The sequence below is a fragment of the Sebastes fasciatus genome, chromosome 3 (genome assembly GCF_043250625.1).
Source record: "Sebastes fasciatus isolate fSebFas1 chromosome 3, fSebFas1.pri, whole genome shotgun sequence".
NCBI classification, from domain to species: Eukaryota; Metazoa; Chordata; class Actinopteri; order Perciformes; family Sebastidae; genus Sebastes; species Sebastes fasciatus.
In genome coordinates this window covers 1343423-1369666 of record NC_133797.1, presented here as the reverse complement: position 1 = coordinate 1369666, position 26244 = coordinate 1343423, and the positions used below count along the sequence as shown (strand labels likewise).

At 41.3% G+C, this 26244-nt stretch overlaps 1 protein-coding gene across 4 annotated transcripts; it reads right to left on the bottom strand.

The window, feature by feature from the left end:
* Positions 1 to 402: 402 nt before the first annotated feature.
* LOC141763026 (uncharacterized) lies at positions 403 to 16732 on the bottom strand. Of its 4 annotated transcripts, XM_074627292.1 has the most exons (11): positions 16716 to 16732; positions 16647 to 16685; positions 16157 to 16235; positions 13828 to 14130; positions 8152 to 8265; positions 6836 to 6950; positions 6596 to 6705; positions 6369 to 6505; positions 3276 to 5002; positions 3074 to 3188; positions 403 to 1857 (listed from the first exon to the last, which is right to left on the bottom strand). In XM_074627292.1, coding segments are annotated over exons 1-11 (3039 nt in total). In that variant the 5' UTR covers positions 16718 to 16732; the 3' UTR covers positions 403 to 1559. The 4 variants fall into 4 exon arrangements, with proteins under 4 accessions (XP_074483393.1, XP_074483368.1, XP_074483384.1 ...); XM_074627267.1 differs by having other exon boundaries at positions 16647 to 16732; XM_074627283.1 differs by having other exon boundaries at positions 3074 to 3179; positions 16647 to 16732.
* Between the last annotated feature and the right edge of the window lie 9512 nt (positions 16733 to 26244).

The following is a 26244-nucleotide window of genomic DNA, read 5'->3' as shown; positions in this document are numbered from 1 at the left end:
AGCCTCAAGCAACATTATTTAAATTCTTTATTAAGGTAGGCACAAATGACTTTTCAAGCAGTTGAGTTTACATTATTACTGCCTGAGGACAATCTGGAGTATAAGGCTGGATCGGACCATATTCTCTGTGCTTGCCTGAGAACAGACGGCTCATATTGACTGGAGGGTCTTCATCTCCCCGTAACGTTCATGGCGGTCTGTACCAGATGAGCAATTTGCATATTGAGATCCAGACAATTCAAGATAACGAGAAGAGTCTAACACTCACTCCAAAATCTCCCATGGGTGTTCAATACGGAGTTACTTTAGTGTCTTTATAATCCAATCTAACAGAATAGGTTTGAGAGCAAAACTTTCCACACTGTAATAAAAAAATAGATTAAAGAGCAAAACCAACGACACTGAAATCAAAAAAATGTTTTATTGTGATTCAAATAAAATTGTTATTGAAAATGTATTAATGCAAATCCAAAAGTTTTGCTTGTGAATCCAAAAGTTTTCTTCTCCATGGACTTCAAAACTCCCTCTTTCATTTCTAACAGTGGATGTTGTCAAGCGGTCATTCTGCTGTTCACAAACATTTTGATTAAGACATGATTAATGAGTTTTCAAGGAAGCATTTATTTGCTCCCTAACTAACTTTTAGTGGCATTTTGAGCTTTCTCTGGCAGCAGTTACTTAATTACTTAAATTTGGTGGATTAATTCGTGTAAATTAATAGTGTATTTTTGTTGTTCTTTTAGTTTTATTATCATGGCCTCAGGTTAATGGGACTTTATCTGCCCAAAGGCTTTTGGATCACAAGGCTACACTGGAGACACTTCTGACAAGAAATAAAAACATGAACAATTTCTGCTACCTCAAGTAATTTCAAAACAGTTTCCTTAAAGCTGCAGTAGGCAGAATGTTTTGGCATCATTGGGCAAAAATCCCATAATAACCTTTCAGCATATTGTAATTCAAGTGTTCTGAGAGAAAACTAGACCTCTACTCCTCCTCATGGCTCCGTTTTCAGGCTTTAGAACATCTGGCCCGTGACGGGAGACTTTGACCAATCACAGGTCATTTCAGAGGGAGAGCGTTCCTATTGGCTGTTCATTCAACGGAGGCAGCTGTCAATCACTCACAAACTCTGATTAAACAATCAAACTAGGCAGCGCTGATCAAATATGAATCAATATGCTGTTACTGTAATGTCTATTTCTCTCCTCAGATGTTCTCAGAATCATCTTGTAGTGTACTGTTTAGCTGTAAAAATGAGAACGTTTGCTCCAGCTGGTGGGCGGTGCTTGGCATTTCCTCAACTGATCTCAACAAACTTTCTCATTTTACAGCTAAACAGTACACTACAAGAAGATTCTGAGAACATTTGAGAAGAGAAATAGGCATTACAGTAACACAATATTGATTCATATTTGATCAGCGCTGACTAGTTTGCCACCTCTTTAAAGCCCCACATGGAATGATTTTACTTTCCTAGAACACACAGATCAGTGTGTACAAAGAAGCACAAGCATAAGAAGATTATTAGTGTGATTTAACATAAAAGTCATCCAACGTTAATGTCCGTGGAAAACGGTGGTGTCTAAAGTCTTGAAAAGGTCCTTGAATGGTGTGGCCACCACGTCCCCATTTACACACATTCCTTCCTCTGATGTGGGCTTCTGTCTTGGTCTGGTGCGATGCTGCATCAGCGGCGCCACTGGTTTGCATGGCATGTTGGTTGTGCCAGGTGAGTTTGTCACCTGAGGTTCAGTCATTCCTGGACTGCTGACGGAAATGTGTGGAGTCTGAAGAGCGTGCTGGTGCTCTGTTGAGTTTGCAACTATGTTTTCAGTCGACTGTTGGACTGGGAGTCTGAGGAGCAGATTACAGATGACAGAAAGAGGCACAAAGTTATGAGAGGCCACACACTATCCAGAGAAGGGTAAGATACAACATAACTCAGAGTATAGAGCCTGACAGTCTCATCTGGACAATAGAAATACCCAAAATCAACCCCCACAGCATCTCAAGTGTGTGTTTAAATTAGAAGTCCGACAAGATTCTGTATTTTTCTTATCGTCAACAAATGCCATGAAAAGACCAAAACCAATGAATTGATCTCACTAAAATGTCCTCTGTGAGTAACCGAAGGCTGAGAAATTATATTCTTCTGTGCCATAGAGCTTAATTTTTATCCCAAAAATATTAAAAACACATTGATGAGCCACACTGTTAACACTGGGTGACATGTTCCATCATAAGGATGATGGGCACTGTAGCTCTTTTTAAGTATATCCCACATTCACCATCATGGTGCCGTAAATACTCAGCACCAAATCTGGATTAATCCACAGTTGAAAACAGTCCTCAGTAAATGCACCATTTCCTCCTCTTTGGGTTTGTTTTAATGCCACTAATTTCTTTAACGCAACTTGCAATTTTCAAGGTTGAGGCAGGCTCACTTTTAAAGCTAGTAAACCTGATGAATCCATCGGTACCAACCATGTCATACTAGCTTGTTGCGAAGGAGACTAAATAACACTCCATAGTTGAGCTAAATGTTGGCGAGGAAAAGGGGGTCCCTTGACCTCTGACCTCCAGATCTGTGAAGGGTTCTATGGGTACCCACGAGTCTCCCCTTTACAGACATGCCAACTTTATGATAATCACATGCAGTTTGGGGCAAGTCATAGTCAAGTCAGCACACTGACACACTGACAGCTGTTGTTGCCTGTTGCGCTGCAGTTTGCCATGTTATGATTGGAGCATATTGTTTTATGCTAAATGCAGTACCTGTGAGGGTTTCTGGACAATATCTGTCATTGTTTTGTGTTGTGAATTGATTTATAATAATAAATATATACATACATTTGCATAAAGCAGCATATGTGCCCACTCCCATGTTGATAAGAGTATTAAATACTTGACAAATCTCCCTTTAAGGTACATTTTGAACAGATAAAAAATGTGCAATTAACTGCAGTTTATCATGGACAATCATGCGATTAATTGCAAGTAAATATTTTAATCGATTGACAGCCCTAATAGTAATATAAATTTCTTCAACAGGAATGAATATACAGCTTACCTGCAGGGACACTGATGTGATCTACTATCCTGTTGCTCTCCATCCTCTTGGTACGGGCCCAGGCTCAGAAAGAGTGTCTTCAGAACTGAATTTGCAGTGGCTGCTACTACGGATCCTACAAAATGAGGCAGTAACAACATACTTCAGCAGCAAATCAGCATTTCACACTAGAACTTGTAAGCAGTGTGTGGCACGTCCTTACCTTTGTGGGATGAGATGTCGGGCAGCGGCTGATGAGCATGGGTTGTAGATGGACTGTTACCACAAGGAGTTGGACTGAGAGAATCCGACACAAGGCTACAGACGGGATTCACCAGCTGCTTTGTAGCTTGATTTACATGCTCCTTTGAATTGTCTTCATTTCCTATTTTAGGATTACCAGAAAGATTGGGGAATCTTAGCGCATGAGGGATTTCTTTGTAATCAGCTTGGCCTGGGAGAGGTGGCTCTAAATTAGAAGCCCTTTGTTTGGAGTTTGATAACTGAGATGTATTTTTAACAAACTGGTTTGAATGTTGAGAACAAGAGGAAATCCTGGAATGCTCCAGAGACTCTATGGATGGGAGAGGAGTAGCAAAAAGGCTGAGGAAGGGCCTGGCAGAGGCTTTGTCATGTTCAATCACTCTTTTAACAAGATTACTTGTGTAATCTGCAGACTGTGGGGAACAGGAGGATTGAATGAAGCCTTGAGGACAAGAGGAATCTGTTACAGAATCGTCTATAGGCTGCAGAGCGTCAGAAATGGGGCTTGCGAAAAGGCTACGAAAGGGTCTTTTCAGGGTCTTTTTAGATCCGGCTGCCAAATCACCACAACGTGCCATTTTACTGCTACACTCTGCTGTGACTGCAGTTGAATGATGATGTGTGCCACATTTGAGGCCAGCTGTTGTCTTTTTGGAGTGCAGGTGGATCTTAGTGGGTTGTTTTGCAGCTAAATGACAACTGACGGAGTTTGCAGAATCACTTGTTTTCATGAAGCAGGTGACAGAGTCAACAGGAACCGCAGATCCACCTTTAAACTCTGTGAAATCTGAAGAGGAATAACAAGGCTTCATTGAGGCTTGTGAGTCAGATGTGTTCAGCCTGGAGGTAGATGTCTGACCAGCGGGCCTTGAAGAAATGCTTTTGCGGTTAGTGCGTCCAAAAGGAATAACACCTTTACAATTTACTGAGCACGTAATATCCGTAGGCAGGTGCATGCTTCCTTTCATTGCTCCTTTGTTTTTGGAGGATGCAGACCTCTCTTCCTCAGTAACAGGAGAAAGCAGCAACTCCAACTTGACTTCATGAGCAGCTCTTTGAGCAGGTTTTAGGGGTTCTGGCATATTGCCACCTTGTTTCTTGTAATCCCTGGAGGCCAGAGTGGAACTAGGGCAGGTCTTTGAAATCAGGCTGGTGTGCACTTGGAGGGATGACAAGCTCATGATTGTTCTTTCCTGGGATTTGTTCACTTCATTTCTGGTATTAACCGAATACAAGACCTTCTCGGTTTGGGTTTCTGAGCTTAGCAGAGGACCAGTGATCTCTTCAAAGTCGGTTTTTGGCGTATAGGATACAGTTTGTGTAGTAGGAGGGGTAGGTGTGTGGCCAAAGGTTGAATTTTCCACTGATTTATAGGACCTGAGAACAGCATCCACAGAGTAGGGAGCTTCGCTTTGGCTTGTAGAGCCAGAAGTGACAGATTCTTGACTTCCTGGAGTTGTAAAGAAACTTTGGAAAGGTTTGAATAGTTGAGATCCAAGCACTGCTGCAACTGAATAGCAAATCGGCTCCTCATAGTTCAGATTGCTTGACGGGGGAATGTGAGGCCGGACAGCATCTGATGCTTGTGGTGGGACAGCTTCCTCCATGACATCAGCCAGGTCGTCAGTCTGACATACCAAGGTTTCCTTCTCAGCATTTATCTCTTCGCTGTTGTAAAAGATAGGCCTGAAAAATAAAAATATCAGCGTGCTAGGAAGTGAATGCTAATTACTCATATCATAACTGGTAGGGGTGTCACGATTCAATTTGACTTTTGATTTAAACAAGCCATTGTTAGATTATGAAGTCTTGATTTGTAAAGATCAACAGATCTTTGGTTTTATGCTCTGACAACTGTCATTTACACTTTCAAATTCTTCTTTAAAAAGAGAACTGAAGTCCCTTGTTATTTAGAAAGTGTTTCAAAAATTGGACTACAACAGTCTACAATATAAAAAGCTGCATCTGTTCAATCTCAGTATCTGTGTGACCACCTCAGTACATAATCATTACAGAAACTAAACAGAAATCCTTCTGCAGTGCATTACAAGTGTGCTGTAATCTACAAAAATAGGGTTTTGTTGTCATTTATGGTTGTGCTTGTGTCTTTTCTCTCTTTTTTTCCCTCTCTCCTCTGATCGCTGTGCGTCACCCATGGGTGTCACCGAGGGCAGATCTTTGAGACAGCAGTCTGCCAGCTTGTTGCTCTCACTACCAATATCAGCTGCTCTGATTCAACAATGTTGAACTGAAAAAACGTGCATGTTGGCTGGAATTCACCCGTGGTGTTGTTCTGTCAGGAGATGCAGTGACTTAATGTTAAATCAAGTAAGAGTAGAAGAGTTATGAGAAAGGAAAAGTCCGCTGGACGCTTTGCTACTTCATGCAGTGTACAATGCCATTAGGCATATGGAAGGAGAGTGAAAAGAGGAGATATCACGCGTCATCACATCTTTGGGGTACAACACATGATCAGTAAAATCTGATCTGCACTCGCTGAAATTGAGCCAATCGCAACGCACAACTGCAACTCCAGTTACACTGCGCATGTGTTATACCCCATACCTGTAGCTCAAGATCATGTCCCAGCCTCTTTAAATAGGCCTTGTAGGCATGCAAGGAAGTGCCCTGAGTATTGTAGCGACATGGATGGCCCACATTTCCCATCATGCATGCCTAGTCCTGAGTGCAGGACTGAGTAGTTTAAGTTTGCTGTTTAATGTTCCAAAATGCAAATGTTACTTAGTGTTTGTAATGTAATGTGTCTGTTCAGAACATGATGGCTTTGTTGGTAATAGTGATTTTTGTGCTGGTTTATAGTTTTAACCATGAGTGAGAAGGCTGTTACAGTACTCGAGTACAGCTGTATTTTTCTTTGGATGCATGCAGGTAGGCGGGGCGGAGAAAAATTTAATAATTGGTGGTTTTGCTTTTGTTTTCGATTAACGAGATCGGAAGCTAATTTCGTCCAACTTCTAATTTAGAAACAAAATCAAGACACCCCCGATAACCGGTATGAATGATTGATTGTTAGATACATTTCTATGCATACCTGAGTGATTGTAGGAGTGTATCTGGGGTCCTATTTGCTTCTATAATTTCGGACTCCTCTGTGTCCTCTGGCTGTCCTGATGCCTTCTGTTCAGCTTTTTTTCTAAGTTCACAGAGGTCATGCTCCCGTTTTAATGCCTGCAGTGAGAAGAAGCAGAGACATGCAATCGTCTTCAGCAAACAGCAATGCAAATAAAACATTTTAATAGTGGATTTTTACATACACACCTCACACAACAGTCGGTTAGTGACGTCATTGAGTGGCTCATGGGAAAACCTGCAATCTGCTCCTTGATAACATTTGCCTTTGCTGTGGAAGTACTTGCAAGGAAAGGACAGTGCAGCTTCGTAAAGGAAAAGTTCCATATTTAACATCCACTTTTTGACAAATAGCAGTACAATACTAATCACTGCAATGAGTTATTGACAGAAAGATGTACAGATTATTGCTGTTCAACCAAAGGATATTATGCATGTATGGGCAGCCCTCCCCTTTTGTACAGACTCCTTGGATGTAGAATTTGCACACTTCTTTGACAAGATCGTTGTAACCCTCAATATGTTCCAGTTGGCAGTCATCACCCTGTGTGCAGTTAGAACAACAATAAAGCCACAATAATGAGGCCTTTTTCTATCCCATAACCACGTGTCTAGACTGCAAGCGTATCAGACACATATCAGACACACTTTTCACTCGCGTTGGCGCAATAGATACGCGCTCATGTTAATCTATGCAGCTGTCTACACCGGCTGCATCGCAGCTGCGTCTCACGGGTGGAACTGCGACCTGAAGTGTGTATTTAGGCATTTAGTCTATTTTTTTCGATAGTACACGCGTAAATGCGAGGTTGACTATATTACTAATATATACCACATATTTTAGGGTTTTTCATTATTTAATCCATTTATTTATTAAACTTTTATCACATTGTCTTTATTTCATCATTACCGGACCTTGTCCTTTGGTTGTATTGTTTCCGATGGCTTGTTTGTTTATTGATTCCGTTTTGTGTGGTATACATAGAACGTTTTCTTTAAAGTCTTTTCTATGGAGAGATTATCCTCTAGTGGTCAAAATAATTAGTGCAGGCTTTGCTCAGACTCAGAAAGCTGTAACCTGTTGTAAATTAATCATATGCATCCATGTTGATGGAAAATAGATCAGAGGTCTGTACTACGAAGTTCAACATACCCAGGATATCCTCTCATTATCTGGCTTAAACCAGTCTATTCAATTCTATTTTTATATACTATATACATTATAGACTGTCATTTTAATTACTTTTTAAGTTTTGACCAATTTGAAGATTTCTTTTACCAGTTGCTGGTGTACGCTTTATTATCTTATAATATATAATTCAGTAAATTTATATTTATGTATTTATTTGTTACATTTTGTTTTACAAGGTCAGGAAAGTAATGTTTTAGTCCAGCCTGATGTTGCCTTACACATAAAAGCATGATCCTAGTCTCTTCCACACAGTGAGGCATACAGTTTATTAATTAAACACTGGTATTGGATCAGTACTCCGTATTGGAGGGGTACCATTTATCGGCCGACACCCAAAGCCCAGGTGTCGCTATCTGTATCAGGACTGAAAAAGTCGGATCGGTGCATCCCTTGCTGTCGTGAAGCGAGTGCGAGGCTGACAGGATGCTTGCAGTCTAGACACTGGGTGAGTCACTTTGACATGTCAATTTTGGTATCATATCACTTTTTAAAAATATATATATATATATATATATATATATATATATTAATATACACAATAAACATAACCTGCCTTGATGCACCTTCCGAAAAGGAAATGTCGACACACTAACCGCCCGTCCACCAACACAGCATTCTGGTCCTTGAAATCCTGTGACATGAACCTTGTAGGTTCCACTTGGATGTCCTAAAGAGGAAAGATGAGCATAACAATAAAATTCACAAACATTTTGATTAAGACATGATTAATACGTTTTCAAGGAAGCATTTATTTGCTCCCTGAACTAACTTTTAGTGGCATTTTGAGCTTCCGTTGGAAGCAGTTACTTAATTACTTAAAGGGACTGATTGTAAGAATCAGAAATGTCTTGTTAACAGCTTCACCTGTGGCCGTTAAGTCAACTAAAGTTAATGTCGGGCTCGCGCTTGCTCGCTCTACATAGACATGAATGAGCATCGCTCAAAACAGTGAGGAGACACACGTCAGCTAAAAGCACAATATCACTCTATATTTCAGCTGCTTGGCAGTAATGTTAGCTGACCAGACGAAGGTCTCTCCATGAATCAATGCTGATCCTAGTGTTGGCTTTTCCTGCCTCAGCCTCCCGGAGGGAACGGGGGAGATGCCGGAGTTTTGATCGGAGACGATAACGTTTCTCTCTGCGGAGCCCCGTCACTTCACAAGACACGGGAAACCTCTGTTGGTCTGGAGGAGCTGCAGCAGTTATTTCTGCACAAACGTCCACTAGATATTCTCAGAGCTAAACTAACTCTTCTGCAGTGTGGAGTGTGAGGGCATGCACGTGAGGTGGAGCGAGCTGAGTGAAGGCAGGCAGAGGAGCAGAGTACAGCAGAGGCTCCGATCCTGGAGACCAAAGCTACGGTCTCCCCCGCGTCCTCCGACCGCGGCCAACACTGTTTAACAGACGGGCTTCACTAGATACAACCAAGAGGTTTTGGTGCTTCACTGTAGTTTGTGTTGGAGTCCGAGTCTGAGCATCGTAGCAACACGCGAGCGACCATGAGACACCGACCCGGGTGATTTATACGTGTAAGAAGTTACAAACAGTCCCTTTAAATTTGGTGGATTGATTCGTGTAAATTAATAGTGTATCTTTGTTGTTGTTGTTTTATTATCATGGCCTCAGGTTAATGTGACTTTATCTGCCCAGAGGCTTTTGGATCACAAGGCTACACTGGAGACACTTCTGACAAGAAATAAAAACATGAACAATTTCTACTACCTCACAAGTAATTTCAAAACAGTTTCCTTAAAGCTGCAGTAGGCAGAATGTTTTTGGCATCATTGGGCAAAAATCCCATAATAACCTTTCAGCATATTGTAATTCAAGTGTTCTGAGAGAAAACTAGACTTCTACTCCTCATGGCTCTGTTTTCAGGCTTTAGAACATCTAGCCCGTGACGGTATACTTTGACCAATCACAGATAATTTCAGAGAGAGCATTCCTATTGGCTGTTCATTCAACGGAGGCAGCTGTCAATCACTCGCAAACTCCGATTAAACGGTCAAACTACGTAGTGCAACATGGCTGCCGGATCACAAACGTTCTCATTTTACAGCTAAACAGTACACTACAAGATGATTCTGAGAACATCTGAGGAGAGAAATAGACATTACAGTAACAGAATATTGATTCATATTTGATCAGCGCTGCCTAGTTTGACCGTTTGATCGAAGTTCGTGAGTGATTGACAGCTGCTCAGAGACGGCAGATTCCAGAACAGCTCTGATTGGTTGTTTTCCTCCAATTTTTTTTACCTGTCTCATGCACCATCGTCAGGATATAGTGACCGTTTTATAAAAATAACTTTTTTTAATCATATTTGCTCCAATTCTACATACTGCAGCTATAAGTGTCAGAAGCATTTTAGCCCCGTGCCTGTTTATCTGACCCAGCAACAAAGGTCACGGGCCAGATTTGAACTGGGGACTGTCACGCCCAATACTGGCCCTGTTTTTATTAGACATGCAAAATTACTGATCTGAATGCCTCTTCTGCCACAACAGCAGTTGGAAATGTCCTTTCATTCAAACTGCAACAGATAACAGGCTGAAGACAAAGAACGGATATTGATAGGAAGTGAAAGTCAATTGTTCCTTCCATTGCAACATCAGCAGAGCGACACTTCCGCCATGTTGGACTGAAGGAGACTACCTGACGCCAGTAAAACGCACGCCTATAAAGTGCCGTACAAAAGTAAAACAGTTATTTCTATTCTATTGTCATAATTTTAATGTCTCTACTGATGTTTCTTGTGTTGAACAATAAAATATTATAAATATGCATACTATAACAATTTACTTACTTCTTATTAAACTATTTTGCCCAGCTGCTTCCCAGAGGAGCATAAAGTGAGTGATGGACAAATATGGTAGTTAGAACAATCCAGCACACAGAGCAGAGCAATCTCAAACATTTTCATGTCAATGATCTCCAAAATGGAGTCCAATAGAGCACAGACCACGGATGTAGAAGAGGGTCCAACAGACCACAGACCATGGGTGTAGAAGAGGGTCCAATAGACCACAGATGTAAAAGAGGGTCCAATAGACCACAGACCACAGATGTAAAAGAGGGTCCAATAGACCACAGACCATGGATGTAAAAGAGGGTTCAACAGACCACAGACCACGGATGTAAAAGAGGGTCCAACAGACCACAGATCATGGATGTAGAAGAGGGTCCAACAGACCAGACCATGGATGTAGAAGAGGGTCCAACAGACCAGAGACCATGGATGTAGAAGAGGGTCCAACAGACCAGACCATGGATGTAGAAGAGGGTCCAACAGACCACAGACCATGGATGTAGAATAGGGTCCAACAGACCAGACCATGGATGTAGAAGAGGGTCCAACAGACCACAGACCATGGTTGTGTCCTGAGGCCTGTACTACGAAGTGAGTTCAAAATACCCAGGGTATCTTCTTGTTATCTGTCTTCACTAACCTTAACAAACGAGATCCCGCTAAGCGGTCCTACGAAGCTGGTTATCAACTCGGTAAATCAACCCAGGGTTTCTCAGTCTGGCTATCAGCGCATTCACATGAACGGGGCGGTGTTAGCAGCATATGACCAATCACAAACAAGGACAAGTCCACAGATTTGCAGACAGACAGGCAGAGGGGCACATTTAACAAAGAGTAAACTAAACTGGAAAAACAAAGTTTGGAAACTTGTGTTTGGTGGATTATTTCTCTGTTGTTACAATGCTAATGGTCATTGTATTTGACGTCGTTGGAAAGCCTGTTTATTTACCTTCACAATGATGTCCAACTTATAAGGATCATGCATTTGTGGGATGAGCAGCACAGCTGATTATGTGGGTAGCGCCCAAGAAAAATTTGCCAAAATGCTCCGTCAATGGTAAACAGTGTATTCTCCTGTTGGTATTGACTCTTGTTTTGAGTTGTTTGGTGGATTGGATGATTGAACTCTCTATCAGTAACAAGGAACGAACATGACATATTGGCAATTTTACACTTTATTCATTTAATACACCGTCAGGAGCCTCAGTAGCGGTGGAAGATCCATACGCAGCCACAACAGCCTGGCACCTCCTCCTCATGCTGGTCACCAACCTGGTCACACGTTGCTGTGCGATGGCGTTCCATTCCTCAACCAGGATTCGTTGCAGGTCAGCCAGCGAGGTTGCGTTGGTCACTCTAACACGTACAGCACGCCCAAGCTGATCCTACAAGTGTTGAATTGGGTTGTGGTGTGGACTCTTGGCAGGCCGTTCCATTCTCTCTACTCCCACATTGTGGAGGTAGTCTGTGATAACCCTGGCTCTGTGGGGGCGAGCGTTGTTTCTTGGAGGATGAAGTTAGGTGCCAGATTGTGGAGATATGGGATCGCCACTGGCTGCAGAATCTCATCCCGATATCTCCCTGCATTGAGATGGCCTTCAATGATGACAAGCCTTGTTTTGCCAGTGAGGGAGATGCCGCCCCACACCATGACACTGCCCCCAATAAAAGCTGTTACTCCATCGGTGCAACAATCAGCATAGCGTTCTCTGCGTCGTCTCCATGCTTTGACCCTGCCATCCAACTTTCGCAGACAGAACCTGGACTCATCACTGAACATGACATTCCCCCACATGTTCAGGTTCCATTGTCTGTGTTGTCGACACCAGCGCCAACGGGCCTGACGGTGAAGGGCAGTCATTGCAGGCTTCCTGGCAGCCTTATGAGAATACACTGTTTACCATTGGCAGAGCATTTTGGCAAATTTTTCTTGGGCGCTACCCACATAATCAGCTGTGCTGCTCATCCCACAAATGCATGATCCTTACAAGTTGGACATCATTGCGAAGGTAAATAAACAGGCTTTCCAACCATGTAAAATACAATGACAATTAGCATTGTAACAAAATAGAAATAATCGACCAAACACAAGTTTCCGAACTTTGTTTTTCCAGTATATATTAGACAAATACAAAGAAGGTAAACACTTAATCCAGGCTAAGTAACACAGTTGAAGCTGCCAAATGCAGGAAGAACAGCTGGCAAAAGAAAAAACTCCCGATGTGTGAATGCGTAAATTAACAGATTTATTAATTTAACAGAACACTCAAAAGTAAGATATACTCGTATAGATATAAATATCTTTTAAATGTATAACAGATGACTGGATTACACCGAATCATGCCCAGTAATAACGTTGCGGCGTGTATGACTATTTGAACCTTCTTTCAGCTGCGTCCCCCCTCTCAGGCGGTGTGAAACGGACTCAAGAGAAAGTTAAAAAATACGTATGAAAATATAATTCAAAGCGGTAAACACCCACAGCATACAGCCAGCTGTCCTTCCTGCATCTCTCAGTTTAAACTGTGTTGTTTTTAGTCTGATTATGACTGTAACTTCTTCATATTTGTGTAATATTATCATACAATCACCGCATTGAGCTTTGATTGGTCAGTAGGAGGTGCTTTTATACGAGTTGATCTCTTATCTGGAACATAACCTGCTCCGGAGCAGGTTAGCTGTTCAGCATCAGTTACCATGGTGATCTACCTCGATAAGAAGCGATCCACCTTCGTAGGACGGAAACCCCGCAGTTAACCCTGAAGTTACCTCGCTAAGGTCGAATCCTGCCTCGTAGTACAGACCTCTGGTCTTTTGTCCTGCTTGTTAGTAAATAGCCAACAACTCCATTAAACTCTGTTGATGTCAAGCAACTAGCACTACTAGCTACTGGCCGATAGCCGGTTGTTTGGGAGCAGAGACGTTAATACATCCAACAGGCTGACAGCATACAGCCCATGGGTGTATTAGAAGATAATAAAAGTGATGAATTACAGCCAATATATCCATTATTACAGCCGCATACAGCAAGCAGGAAGCTGGTAGAACCCGATATGTTATATGAGCGTGCAGGGCAGTGCTGATGCACGATCATTATGCCGAGGAAAAGAACTCTGGATTCAGCTGTTAGTTCATTTTACAACTTTCAGGAGATAATGATTTAAATGAGGACTATATAAGTGTTCCTACTGGGAAGTTGATTTACCTCATTAAAAAATTATCATCTGATTTCCTTACGTCTCTTTATACATTCCACAGCAATGGACTCATTGGAGTTTTCAGTCCAAAATGGTGAAAGCACAACCACAGCGCCATCTAGCGGTTATTGTCAAAAAAGTACCGGAGTTTCACCTCTTTGCTTCTATACTCTTTGCTGAAGTTGGATAATATGACAGTCACAGCCAAGTGTCTTGCTTACCTGCTTGTCATATTTATTTTTACTGTGTCCTCCACCTTTTCCCCAAGTAGGTCTAGTCCGATGGCTTCCACCTCTATTGGCAGTTCTCCATCCATCCTTCTGTTGATGCAGATTTTTCTGCTGCTGCTTGTTCATATTACGCTTATTTTTAGTTGTGAAATTCTGACCTTTGTGACACATTTTATTGTGGCCAGTTTTATCACTAGGATTATGCATCACTTGTTCTTGGGTGAAGCCAAAGTCATTGTCTTTGAAGGATGTAGCAGGATAACTTCTGGTTAACTGGGCTTGGTAAAGTTGCTTCTGTGGAAAGAAAATACAAATAAATGACATGTCAAGGACATCATAACCTTTTCAAGTTTATGATGTACATGTTGTACAGACAAGCAGCGAAGACCCCATATAACATAACTTCATTTTGAATTACACAAAGTTGCAGGTAGACCTAGATAAAATTAATGCTGTCTAATATTACATTTCTGCAATAAAAGCTGTTGGATTGTATTGCATTGTCTTATACTGTGGGGGTAGTTGGGCGGATCGATACTCACAGGTTACTCATTTGGTATTGAATTATTTTTTTTAAATATCGCTAATAAAATTATAAAGACAAAACGTGGCTGCATAACTTCCAAACGTTTTCAATATGTGTCACATGACTGTGGAAACCTATGTGAGATCAGAATGTAGCGCGCAGCCGCACACTTCTGCATTAAACCTGTGAGTGAGTCTACTGCAGGAGGTCTACGGAGAGCGAGCTGAGTGTCAGAGAATGGAAGAATGGCAAAAAAGGAAACGCAGCGTTGTGTGGTGCTACTTTTCCTCTGTAGATAAAATAACGGCAAGATGCACCATTTGTGACAAGAACGTGGCACACAGCAGCAACACGAGTAACCTCTTCAAACATTTAAAAACATCACACACTGAAAGTTACAGGGAGGAAGAACAACAAGAAGAAGATGGCCATACATCCAGGTCTCCTGCACCACCCTCAGTCCGACAAAAGACGTTGCAGGAGAGCTTTTTGATTTGGCTTTAAAAGGGATTGTCTCATATTGTGAATGTGATGCCTGACTAGGGATGCACAGATCCGACTTTTTCAGTACCTGGGCTTTGGGTGTTGGTCGATACCGACCAGTGTTTCATTAATCAGCTGTGTGCCTCACTGTGTGGAAGTGACTGGGATCACTCTTTTACGTGTAAGGCAACATCAGGCTGGACTTAAACATTGTTTTCCTAACTTTTTCAAATTAAATTTGACAAATAAATACATAGATATACATTTACTGAATTGTTTTTATCATTAAAATAATAAAACATAAACCAGCAACTGGGTAAAAGAAATCTTCAAAATGAGCAGGAATTTAAATTCTAGTATATAATGTATATCTTATATAAACATAGAGCTGAATTGAATAGATTGGCCCCATTGTCACAGACATTTGATCCAGCTATTTGAGTCAGTATCAGCCCGATATTCCATCCAGTATCGGTGCATCCCTATGCCTGACAAAAAGATAAGCCAACACTCAGTTTAACAATTACAAAACTGACATTTTACAGCATTACAAATTAACAACCTTCATGAAGGTTGTGTTTATTTCAGGGCTGTTGTTTGTATTAGACTGTATTAGTATTATTAGCTAGGTGTATCACATAAACTAGAAACTGAATGTAGCCTACAATGATGAAACATAGAACTTTCCATGCGATGTAGTGGCGCAGCCAACAAAACCTTTCACTAAATGCGACATGCGAGATCAATCTTCAACAAAAAGTTGCAACAAGGACACACAGATTAACCCTCCGAGACCCACAATAGCCCCGTTTTTGATAGAAGGTCAACAACAGATGTCACATAGAAGTGGTGTTCATCATCTGAAAGCTGGAACCTGAAGATTAATTTGAGATGCAGCTCAGCACTGTGTGTCAAGCTGTTCTAGTTATTAATCTGAAATAAACATGATTTAATTAATGAATTAATTATTAACAAAAATTGTTAAAGTGTATAAGGGCTTAGAACATTATGATGAAAGTATAAAATGGTCATTCCCTTGCTATATTATGGCTCATAAGTTGCTGCAGATATTTTTGGGTTGATACCATTTGTTACACAGCATGGTTTTGGCCCCAAACTGCATGTGATTATCATAAAGTGGGCATGTCCGTAAAGGGGAGACTCGTGGGTACCCATAGAACCCATTTACATTCACTGATCTGGAGGTCAAGGGACCCCTTTGAAAATGGCCATGCCAGTTTTTCCTCACCAAAAGCGTTATTTTGATAACTTTACGATGTAATAGTTAATTAAAGTTCCAATTCATCTCACCTTTTCATAAGGGCCAGTCTGCTCAAGCTGGGTTTTCCTCTTTCTGGCATTGCCTCTTTTACCCTCCCCAGTCTCATTCCTGTAAAACAAAATGAGTTTGTTGTGAGAATACGTTAGATGAACGAAGTGCTCCCTCGAACTCATCAAAGATAATGGCTGCCTATCGTTGAATAACTGCGGTGTGGACAGGCTGGTTGACCAGGCTGACCAGGCTGGCTGGTTGACCAGGCTGACCAGGCTGACCAGGCTGGCTGACCAGGCTGGCTGGTTGACCAGGCTGACCAGGCTGACCAGGCTGGCTGACCAGGCTGGCTGGTTGACCAGGCTGACCAGGCTGGCTGACCAGGCTGGCTGGTTGACCAGGCTGGCTGACCAGGCTGGCTGGTTGACCAGGCTGGCTGACCAGGCTGGCTGGTTGACCAGGCTGACCAGGCTGGCTCACCAGGCTGACCAGGGTGGCTGACCAGGCTGGCTGGTTGACCAAGCTGACCTGGCTGGCTGGTTGACTTGACCAGGCAGACTGGCTGACCTGACTGGTTGACCAGGCAGGCTGGCTGACATGGCTGGCTGACCAGGCTGGCTGACCTGGTTGACCAGGCTCGTTGACCAGCCTGCCTGGTTTGCTCATTTTCTATTTCAGTCTTCTTGTGGAAACACTAGAATGGCACTAGAATGGGGGGAACTCACAGACACAAACAAAGCTGCTTCAGTCTTCTCCAGCTAGTATTACCTATCCTAACCTCCTTTCCTGTCAAATGACAAAACTATATTCCAGTTTGAATTGCGGTCCAGTAAAGGTGGCTTACATGACTCCCTCGCTCTGGCGCTCACTTTTTTCTTTTTCTTTTCTTTTTTCTCTCTTTCTTTTTTCTTTTCTTCTTTTTCTTTTCGTTCTTTTTTCTTTTTTTAAATCAGACAACAGTCCAAAAGACCTTTTAAAACTAGCGTTTCGGCTACAAATACACATAAATGTCACATACAACAGTGTTGGAAACAACTGGTTCAATTGATCACAGTCATCTGTGGATGTGGGAGCAGCAGTGTTGTCAGGATGAACTCACATTTTACATAAAGTATTGCAAGAAAATTAGCTTGAAATGACATCTTTAGTCCCCCCGCTGCGGCTAGTGGCAAAACCACATTTTTGTTACTTTGGAGCACTTTAACAGTACAACAGTTTGCAGTACATCTGTGCAAAGAATACAACATTCAAGGAACAATTAACCGACATTTTAAGAGTATTCAAAGCACAACAAAGAAACTCAAATCACCGCACACTTGATGGAAACTATAAAGTGACTTTATAATGTAAACCAGCAGTATAATTAAACAGATTATCATTTTTCACTCACGGCATGTCGATAATCCAAATTGCTACCAGCATTCAAATCTCTTTGGTGGTCACCTTTAATTCATCAATCACTCTCATGCAACTTTTTCATCCTGAGCTTAAAGTGTGGTAATATGATTCCAGGTGCAAATTCAAACGCACACATGTGACATCGCTCCATCCATGGATGGATCCCTCCACCGTCCCGCATCGTTCAGCTCTTCTTCCGGGTGTCAGATAAACGTCACTTCTTCTTCTTCTTGTTTTTCTTCTTCTTCTTCGTCTTCTTCTTCGTTGGAACTTTATAGCGGTTCGCAAAACACTTTATGATGCATTACCGCCACCAACTGGTCTGGAGTGGAGATCAGAATTCTAACTACTCGCTAGTTTTACTACTAAAGAAAATGAAAATAATCATAATCAATCACACACACACACACACACACACACACACACACACACACACATATATATATATATACCTAAATACCTAAATATGAGATATACGTATAAATATATATATATATATTATATATATGATGATATCAGTAATATGCTCTGATTCCAGTTCATCATTAATCAGCTTGAAGAGCAGCATTTGTTTTAATAGAGATACAGCAAACCCTATATAGAATTGAAATGATTGGATTAGATACAACATTTGTATGGATACCGGCACATATAGGAATTAAAGGAAATGAATTAGCTGACAAGTGTGCAAAGGAATCGACAAAAACAAATCAGACTGACATCACAGTACCCTTTAGTAAAAATGAAAAATGAAGACGACAATTAAGCATAAGCTGAAAGAAAGGTGACAAAAGGTGGGAAGAAGAGAGATCAGGAAGGTAGTTATACAGTATTCAAAGAAAAGTAGATATGATGAGAAGCACAAGGAGAACCCGGAGAGAGGAAACAGTAATATCTAGTGTGATATCTTCGGATATCAATAACCAGATAGTGAGAATTCATCTTCAGTCGAGCTGGCTTTATTGCAGGAACAATTTAATAGCATTAGAACATGCCCAACATGGAGGTACAGCCTCTGCTGCCCGGGCTGTATACACACTGCCCCTCACTCTGGGTAATCCTACCATGTGTATGGTCCTGGAGTCCTCTACTGGGTCTGGGTCAACAGTCACTTCATAACATCCCTCCCCTCTCAAATCTGAACTCCTCTCTGTAGTTTACAGTGACTCAACACACAATAATAATACAACAAATGCACATGTAACTTAACAAAACAGTAAACACCACTGTTCTTGTGTTCTGCTTATCTTTTCATACCCACCAACATAAACAGGGTTAAACACATACTCTTATCAGTGTGACGTGTTTCCATTCTAACACTGTTTACTGTTGAGTTCTGTTTTTTTGTTTTTTTGTTTTTTACAACACAAAAAATATTATACTGTGTATACAAACCTTATATATAACAGTTCAGGCTCAACTCAAGTATGCTCAAAATAAATGTGGTTAAAGGGTTAATTACAGTACCACAACCACAGTGCTGAAACAAAACAATGTATCATCTTTGTGTCTTAAACATGTTCTTCACTTCACAAAGTCTTTCATATCCGCTGGTGGTTTCCTGTTTCTTTGAGATTGGAACAACACCTCAGTTGACGACCCACCAGGTGCACTGCTCTCTTTGTGTTGCTTCACAATAGGCAGAGCTTTGTCATCCTCTTGTGTAGTACCTACAGTATGTGCTGTGGCTCTCTGCTGGTCACCGGTGGTGGTACCACACACTCCTCTTCCTGTGTCCAATCTGGCATCAGAGCGGGCAGATCCTGCTCCTGTCTGCTGAACAGTTGATCCATGTGTCGCCTGACAACTTTACCATTTCCCAGCAACACTGTGTAGGAAACTGGTCCTGTGATCTCCTGTATCAGTCCTGGTACCCATTTAGGTCCACATCCATAGTTTTTGGTTTGGACAATGTCTTCTTCCACAAAGTTGCGTTCTTTGGCATGTTTGTCATGGTAGGTTTTTTGACTTGCTTGTTTTGCTTCCACTTTGTGTTTCAGGTCTGGGTGAATGAGATCAAGTGTACACCTCACCTTCCTACCCATCATCATCTCAGCAGGAGACAGTCCCATTGTTGACTGTGGAGTGATGCGATAGCTAAACAAAGCTCTGTTTAACTTTGTCTCCAATGTGTCACCTGTGCTCTTTTTCATGAGCTCTGTGAATGTTTATACAGCTCTTTCAGCCAAGCCGTTAGATGAGGGTTGGTACGGTGCTGATGTGACATGTGGGATTCCACTTCGTGTCATAAACTCTTTTGTTAGTTTACTGATTAAATACTGGGCATTGTCAGACACAATCATCTCTGGGATACCATGTGTGATGAGACTGTTTCTCAGACAATTTATCATCGCTGCTGATGTAGCTGAGGTCACCAGGTATACATCTAGCCATTTCCAGTGAGCATCCACAATCACTAAGAACATTTTACCCATAAAAGGACCTGCATAATCCATGTGGAGTCTCTTCCATGGCTTTTCAGGCCACTCAGGGGTGCAGGGGTGCAGGGGTGCAGGGGTGCAGGGGTGCAGGGGTGCACATGCCGGTGCCTTTCTGTGTTCTTGGCATGTGGTGCATGACTTTACCTTGTCTTCAATGTCAGTGTCCATTTGAGGCCACTACATGTAACCTCTTGCCAGGCCTTTGGTGCGGCTCAATCCAGGGTGTGATTGATGTAACTGCTCCATATTAGGAGCTAGTCCACTCTCTGGTGTCACAATGCAGGCTCCCCACAGCACACATCCATCCTGTACACTCAGCTCATGTTGTATCTGTTTATAAGGCATAAAGTCTCTGTCTGGGTTATTGGGCCATCCTCTCAGGACATACTCACGGACCCGGGAGAGTAGGGGATCCTTAGTGGTCCATTGTTGCAGCTGGTCCGATGTCGTTAATCGACTCTGCTCCTGGTCCGACATTAACACATGCTCCTCCGGTGCTGGACCTCTGGGTGTCTCTGGAAGTGGGAGACGGCTGAGAGCGTCTGCGTTACCGTTGTCTTTAACTGCTCTTTACATGATCACATACTCATATGCTCTTAACTGGGGCTACTCAGATTTGTGACGTGGCTCCAGCATCCCCTAGCCCCGGTGTAGCGCCGTGCTCGACAGCGCCGGTCGTTGTGAAATATCGTACATGGTTAAAGATCGCCATCTTTTGTTGTAAGTTCAGTTTATTGATTTGAAATAGCTGATGTCAGGCTGTGGATGTGGATGGCATGAATTATGGGGAAGAGATGTTGCACATTTTGAATAGTGGATCTGTGCAGACTATTGTGCATAAGCCTATTTGTTGTGAAGTTTTTGCTCTCTCTCTCTCTCTCTCTCTCCCCTCTCTCGATGGAGCTGTCCCTCTCTCTCTTACTCCGTCTGTTTGTATCTCTTACACAAACAATGCACTGCAGTTATCAGATGTAGCCTATTGGTGGAGAGTTGTAACAGGGACTGTAATGGAGTCATTGTTTAAGTTTGGTAACGGTATTTTACGACCTTGATATTGAAGGATTCTCTTGGACTGCATTGTGCACTCGCCTGCTGACTCATGATACATGTGTGTGCGTCAGGATAAAATAAAGTTAGAGGACAGACATGAATGTAAACTGCAACTTGACTTGTTGGCGGAGGCGTACACCCGCGAGGCGGTAACTCTAGTCATACATGGAGGAAAAAGCCCCGGAGAAGTTGACTCTGTAGAGGGCCATGGCCTCGGTGCAGAACAGCAGGGGTCATCATGTATGTGGAGAGATAAGATAAACTGAAGAGAGATACAAACATCCAGCTTATGAAATGGTGATTACGTCATGCTCCTCAAAGTAAGTACACATTCTCATGTGACATCATTTTATATTATCAGCTCCATATTGTAATGATCGTTTGGTAAATTGAAGTCAGATCACTAAAAGGAAGTATGATATGAAGTAAGACATTGCTAGTGTTTTTGTTTTGCTTCCTGAGCTGTCTGAAGTGAGTACAAACACTTCCCAGAAAAGAAAAAGACAAGTGCCGTGTATTAGCTGGATGGGGTTTCACAAGTACTGCTGGTTTAGTTGGTGAGCTGAGAGCGATGACTGCAGGTCTGGAAGGAGAAAAGACCTCGTCTTCCTGCCAGGGTTTTCCATGCAGGTGGATGTGATACGGCACAAACAGGATTCTGTCAGGTCTGTTTTCTGTCTGTTTACAGAAAATGTCGGCTGGTATAGAAATGCTACAAACATCTTCAATGAAATAATGAATAAAGAAATGAAGTGAATCAGCGGGATGACTGTAGCCTGTTGATGGACATGAACACAAACTGTGACTACACAGATGTACTCAACGTGTACTCGGATACATCAGAGTACCTTCCCTGGATTAAAAGCACCCTCAAATGTTAAGAGTCAAAATCTTCTTCAGCATACATTCATTGTAATACAGAGGCATAGTGGTATTCAAAATAAAAGTTTATTTCAAATACCATATTTAATTTCCTTCTGTAACAACCTCATCAGAAGACACAGATTGTGTAGTGCCAGTGAATAACTGCCAGTGAATAACAACAATAATAACAATAACAATTAAAGCAGTAATGAAACAATAATAACAATAACAATTATAGCAAAAATAATAGCTAAAAACAAAACAATAACAACTATAGCAACTATAGCAATAATGACAAAATAATAACAATAATATCAATAACAATTATAGCAATAATAATTACAAAAAGCAACAAAAATAATAATAATAACTATAGCAATCATAATGACAAAAAACAAAACAACAAAATAATAATAATAATAATATCAACAGTAATTACAACTATAGCAATAATACTAATAAAAACAAAATAATAATAATAACAACAACAACAACAACAACAACAACAACAACAACAACAACAACAACAACAACAACAATAATAATAATAATAATAATAATAATAATAATAATAATGGATTAACTCCTCTCCGGTGTGTAATGTTGAATGTGTGAATGGAGTGGAGTGTAACCATAACAGTAAATGTGGACAACAAAACGTAATTTAAACAGGAAGTTATTTTCATTCTTTCATCCCACCATTAATACAAACATATAAACAGACATCCCTCATTTTGCTGTAATATTTCTATATAATAAAGACTGAAAAAAAAATGAAAAATATAGTGATATATTATCAAGTGATTTAATAAACTTGATTGACATGAAACAGTGTTGATCTGATCTGATCTCTATCTTTCAATTCACATACATTTTCATCACTGCCATTTTCTTCAGTCATTTTGTGTTACTTCCACCCTTGAGGCCACTTTCCTTAAGTGATAAATGGCAATTTTGTGTTGTGAATGGTGAATGATGATGGGACAAATTGTGAAATATGGCTACGTTTTCAACATATCACGACTGTTTTAGTCAAATCGTCTTCAATTCACATGCATTTTCATCACCTCCACTTAATGTGTGTTACTTCCACCCCTCATAGTAGTGTGCACATAATGAAGAATTGCATTTATATGTGAGCATTTTGTTCTATTCGTGCTGAATAAATCACATTATGAATCGGACGATTTTAACTTGTTAATGTTGGTTTTCTGGGTATTGTTACAGACCTTTTTTCTTTGCTGTGAGGTGTGTGTCCTCGGACTGTGTGTGGTACTGCTGCCATCTGCTGGTTACTGACTGTACTAACAGTTTCCTTTGACCCAGTACTACACTGTATAGTTCACAGTCTTTTCACATGATTTCAGCACTTATTTTCTAACATGTATAATGAGTTTAGAAACAAATCTCTGATTTCACTTTACCAGGACTTTAAATCATATTGGAGTTGGGAGATCGATCCATAACACTGAAAAAAACATGTGATACTAAAAATCAATAGGAGACACAGCACTAGCATCTCCACCCAGTACTTCACCCATTTCCCCAACACATTTGCTATTAATTCAATCACCAAAACCAACCGGGGCCCTGGGGCAAGTCGCAGGGATTGATGTATTGATTTGCAATCTACTTATTGATATGTAACTGATAACTTGTGTTTTTCTAAATATTGTAAATAAGTGACAAATCACATGGGTAAGTTTTGTGACTTTTATGGAGAAAACAATCATTTATGGATTAAGAAAATTGGTAGATGAATGGATAATGCCCTTTAAACACAGAGTGATAACAAGTGTGTTGCTCTTTATTTCTTTTTGTTAAAAAGAAAAAATGCTATATTTCCCAGTCTTTGTGCTAAGCTAAGCTAACCAGTTGCTTGCTGTAGCAATATATTTAACGGACAAATATAAGATTGATATCTCATCTAACGCTACACAAGTCAGCAAAGAAGCATTTCCAAACGGTCTCTATTTGTTTAGTATGAGTATTTAGACATCAAATACACATATGAATTGAGTTATGCTCAAATGAAATGTCAGTTAGGCAAACTGTTAGCTAGAAAAGTAGTTTGAACGCTGTCAAATGAAAATGACAAACTCCCTGTATCATAAATACCATACCAAAGAGAGTGTAACTTGTGTACTGAAAATACCCACTTGTATTATCTCTCATTTGATTTAGCTTAACAAGGCTCCACTTTGTAGGAGTCCGGTAGTCGCTTTCAGTCCAAAATGGCGCCCTACTCTGCCTCTGATTAGCTTACCCTGATATTCTTACCCTAACCAATCTCATTCCTCATGCCTAAACCTGACCAACCCAACCAACGAAGGCTATGAGTACTAGCCAATCAGAGGCAGAGCAGGATGGGTCAGTACACTGGCTTTCCAAGAAAAATACTGCAGTTTGTTACCATTGTGTTACCACATGCATTAACAAATCAACTGGGGAACTTTTAGGCAGCAAAAGACAACTGGACCTGAATATAGTAGGAACATGATTACAATGCTGAACTTCTTGTAACATACATTATCTCCATGTTCAATCAACACAGTCAACATGAGGCTTCACAGCACAACACGGCAGCAGATTTATGCCCATGAACCCAAAGTCCAGCATGGAGCGGCTGAGTGAACGTGGTCTGGTATCTGTGGAGGAGGGTCATGGTTTCAGAGACGCTGTAGAAGGACAGAATACCTGCCCTGTGGTCCAGGTACACTCCCACTCTGGAGGACATAGGGTGGGGTTTGGCAGCATGGATGTACATGTGTCTGACTATATAACGGCTGTCGAAACAATCCAAAGCCCAAGACTTGTAATTGCATCCAAAGATACTTTCAGTTCCCGTTCTGCTGACATCTTTGTATGAAATGGCAACAGAAACAGCTCCGCTCCTCTCCACCTCCCAGTAACGGCGTCCGGTTAGACTCTCTTTACTCAGGACCAGAGGCCCGTCCACGAATCGGTCCGGGTGACTGGGATATACCTGATCTTCTTCCATGTTTGTTGCTTTTCGGTTCCCCTCAGACAACATCAGATGTGCGTTTGCTGTGTTTGGATCCAGTGTTATTTCACAGGAGTATTTTAAGAAGTCAGCCCTGGTTTTGGGCTCTTCTTCTTCTGGTTGTAAAGTGTCAGTTGGTAACATCTGTTCATTAAGACTCTCCTGTAGTTTATCTGCAGGTCCTGGAGCAGCTTGGCTTCCTGTCTTCTTTAAATCTATTAACATGGTGTTTCCCTCCAGGACAGGCCTCGGCGTGAGGACCTGTCTGCACTGAGGACAGCTGTCAGTTGTGTCTTCATCACAGAGGCTTTTAATACAGCTTGTGCAGTAGCTGTGCCCACAGGGAATAGCCACCAGATCCTCTAATAGCTCAAAACACATCAAACAGTGTTTCTCCTGGTCAGACTGGATTCCTTGCTGTGCCATGGCCCCTCTCAGAAACTGTAAAAGTCAAACTGTTCCCCTTCCTGATAAACACTGCCCTCTGATGCTGAGTTAATTTCCTTCATGTGCTTGCTGATCTGCACTGAATGTGGATTGTGAGCTCTCTCTCTTAACAGCCTGCTGGTTAGACCCATCTGTACGCTGGCAGATCTGTGCAGGAGGCTCCTGGACTGAATGGGAGTGGCTGTGTTTCCGAGCAGGAAGTCGAAGGAGGGGTTATCTGGGTTTTAAATTTTTTCCAGGAAGAGGAGCGGCTGAGCGGGTGTTTACAAGAAAGACTGAATAAGGTCAACCTATAACACTTTTCCTCACAAAATAAAATAAAAACTAACTCTAAAGAAACTGTTCCATACACCATTTTATTTAGAGGAAAGTGTCTGCCTTTCAGGACTATGTTAACTCTGATATGAATGACCTCCAGTCACCCAAACTTTTAAGTCTAAAATAAATACTATGTGCTGAAAATGTATGATTATCACCAAGAGAGTCATGTAGTAGAATCTCCTACAGTGAAGCAGCAGCATGAACGTTTTAAAGTTTTTATTCCAACATTATTTCCAGTATAAACATTCTGGAGAAGTAGTTCAATCTGGCTTTTAAAGGCAGGAAAACTGCATTTTAATGTTAATTCTACTCTGGCCTCCACGTTGTCCATTGACTCCTGTTATTACACGGCTGTGTTGAATACTAAATTCTGATTGGTCAATCAGAATTAGAACAGATTGTGTTATTTCTTTATAACAGACCGTTGCTATGTATAACAGACCGTTGCTATATAAAACAGACCATTGCTATGTAAAACAGACCTTTGCTATGTATAACAGACCGTTGCTATGTATAGCCGACCGGTGCTATGTATAACAGACCGTTGCTATGTATAACAGACCGTTGCTATGTAAAACAGACCATTGCTATGTAAAACAGA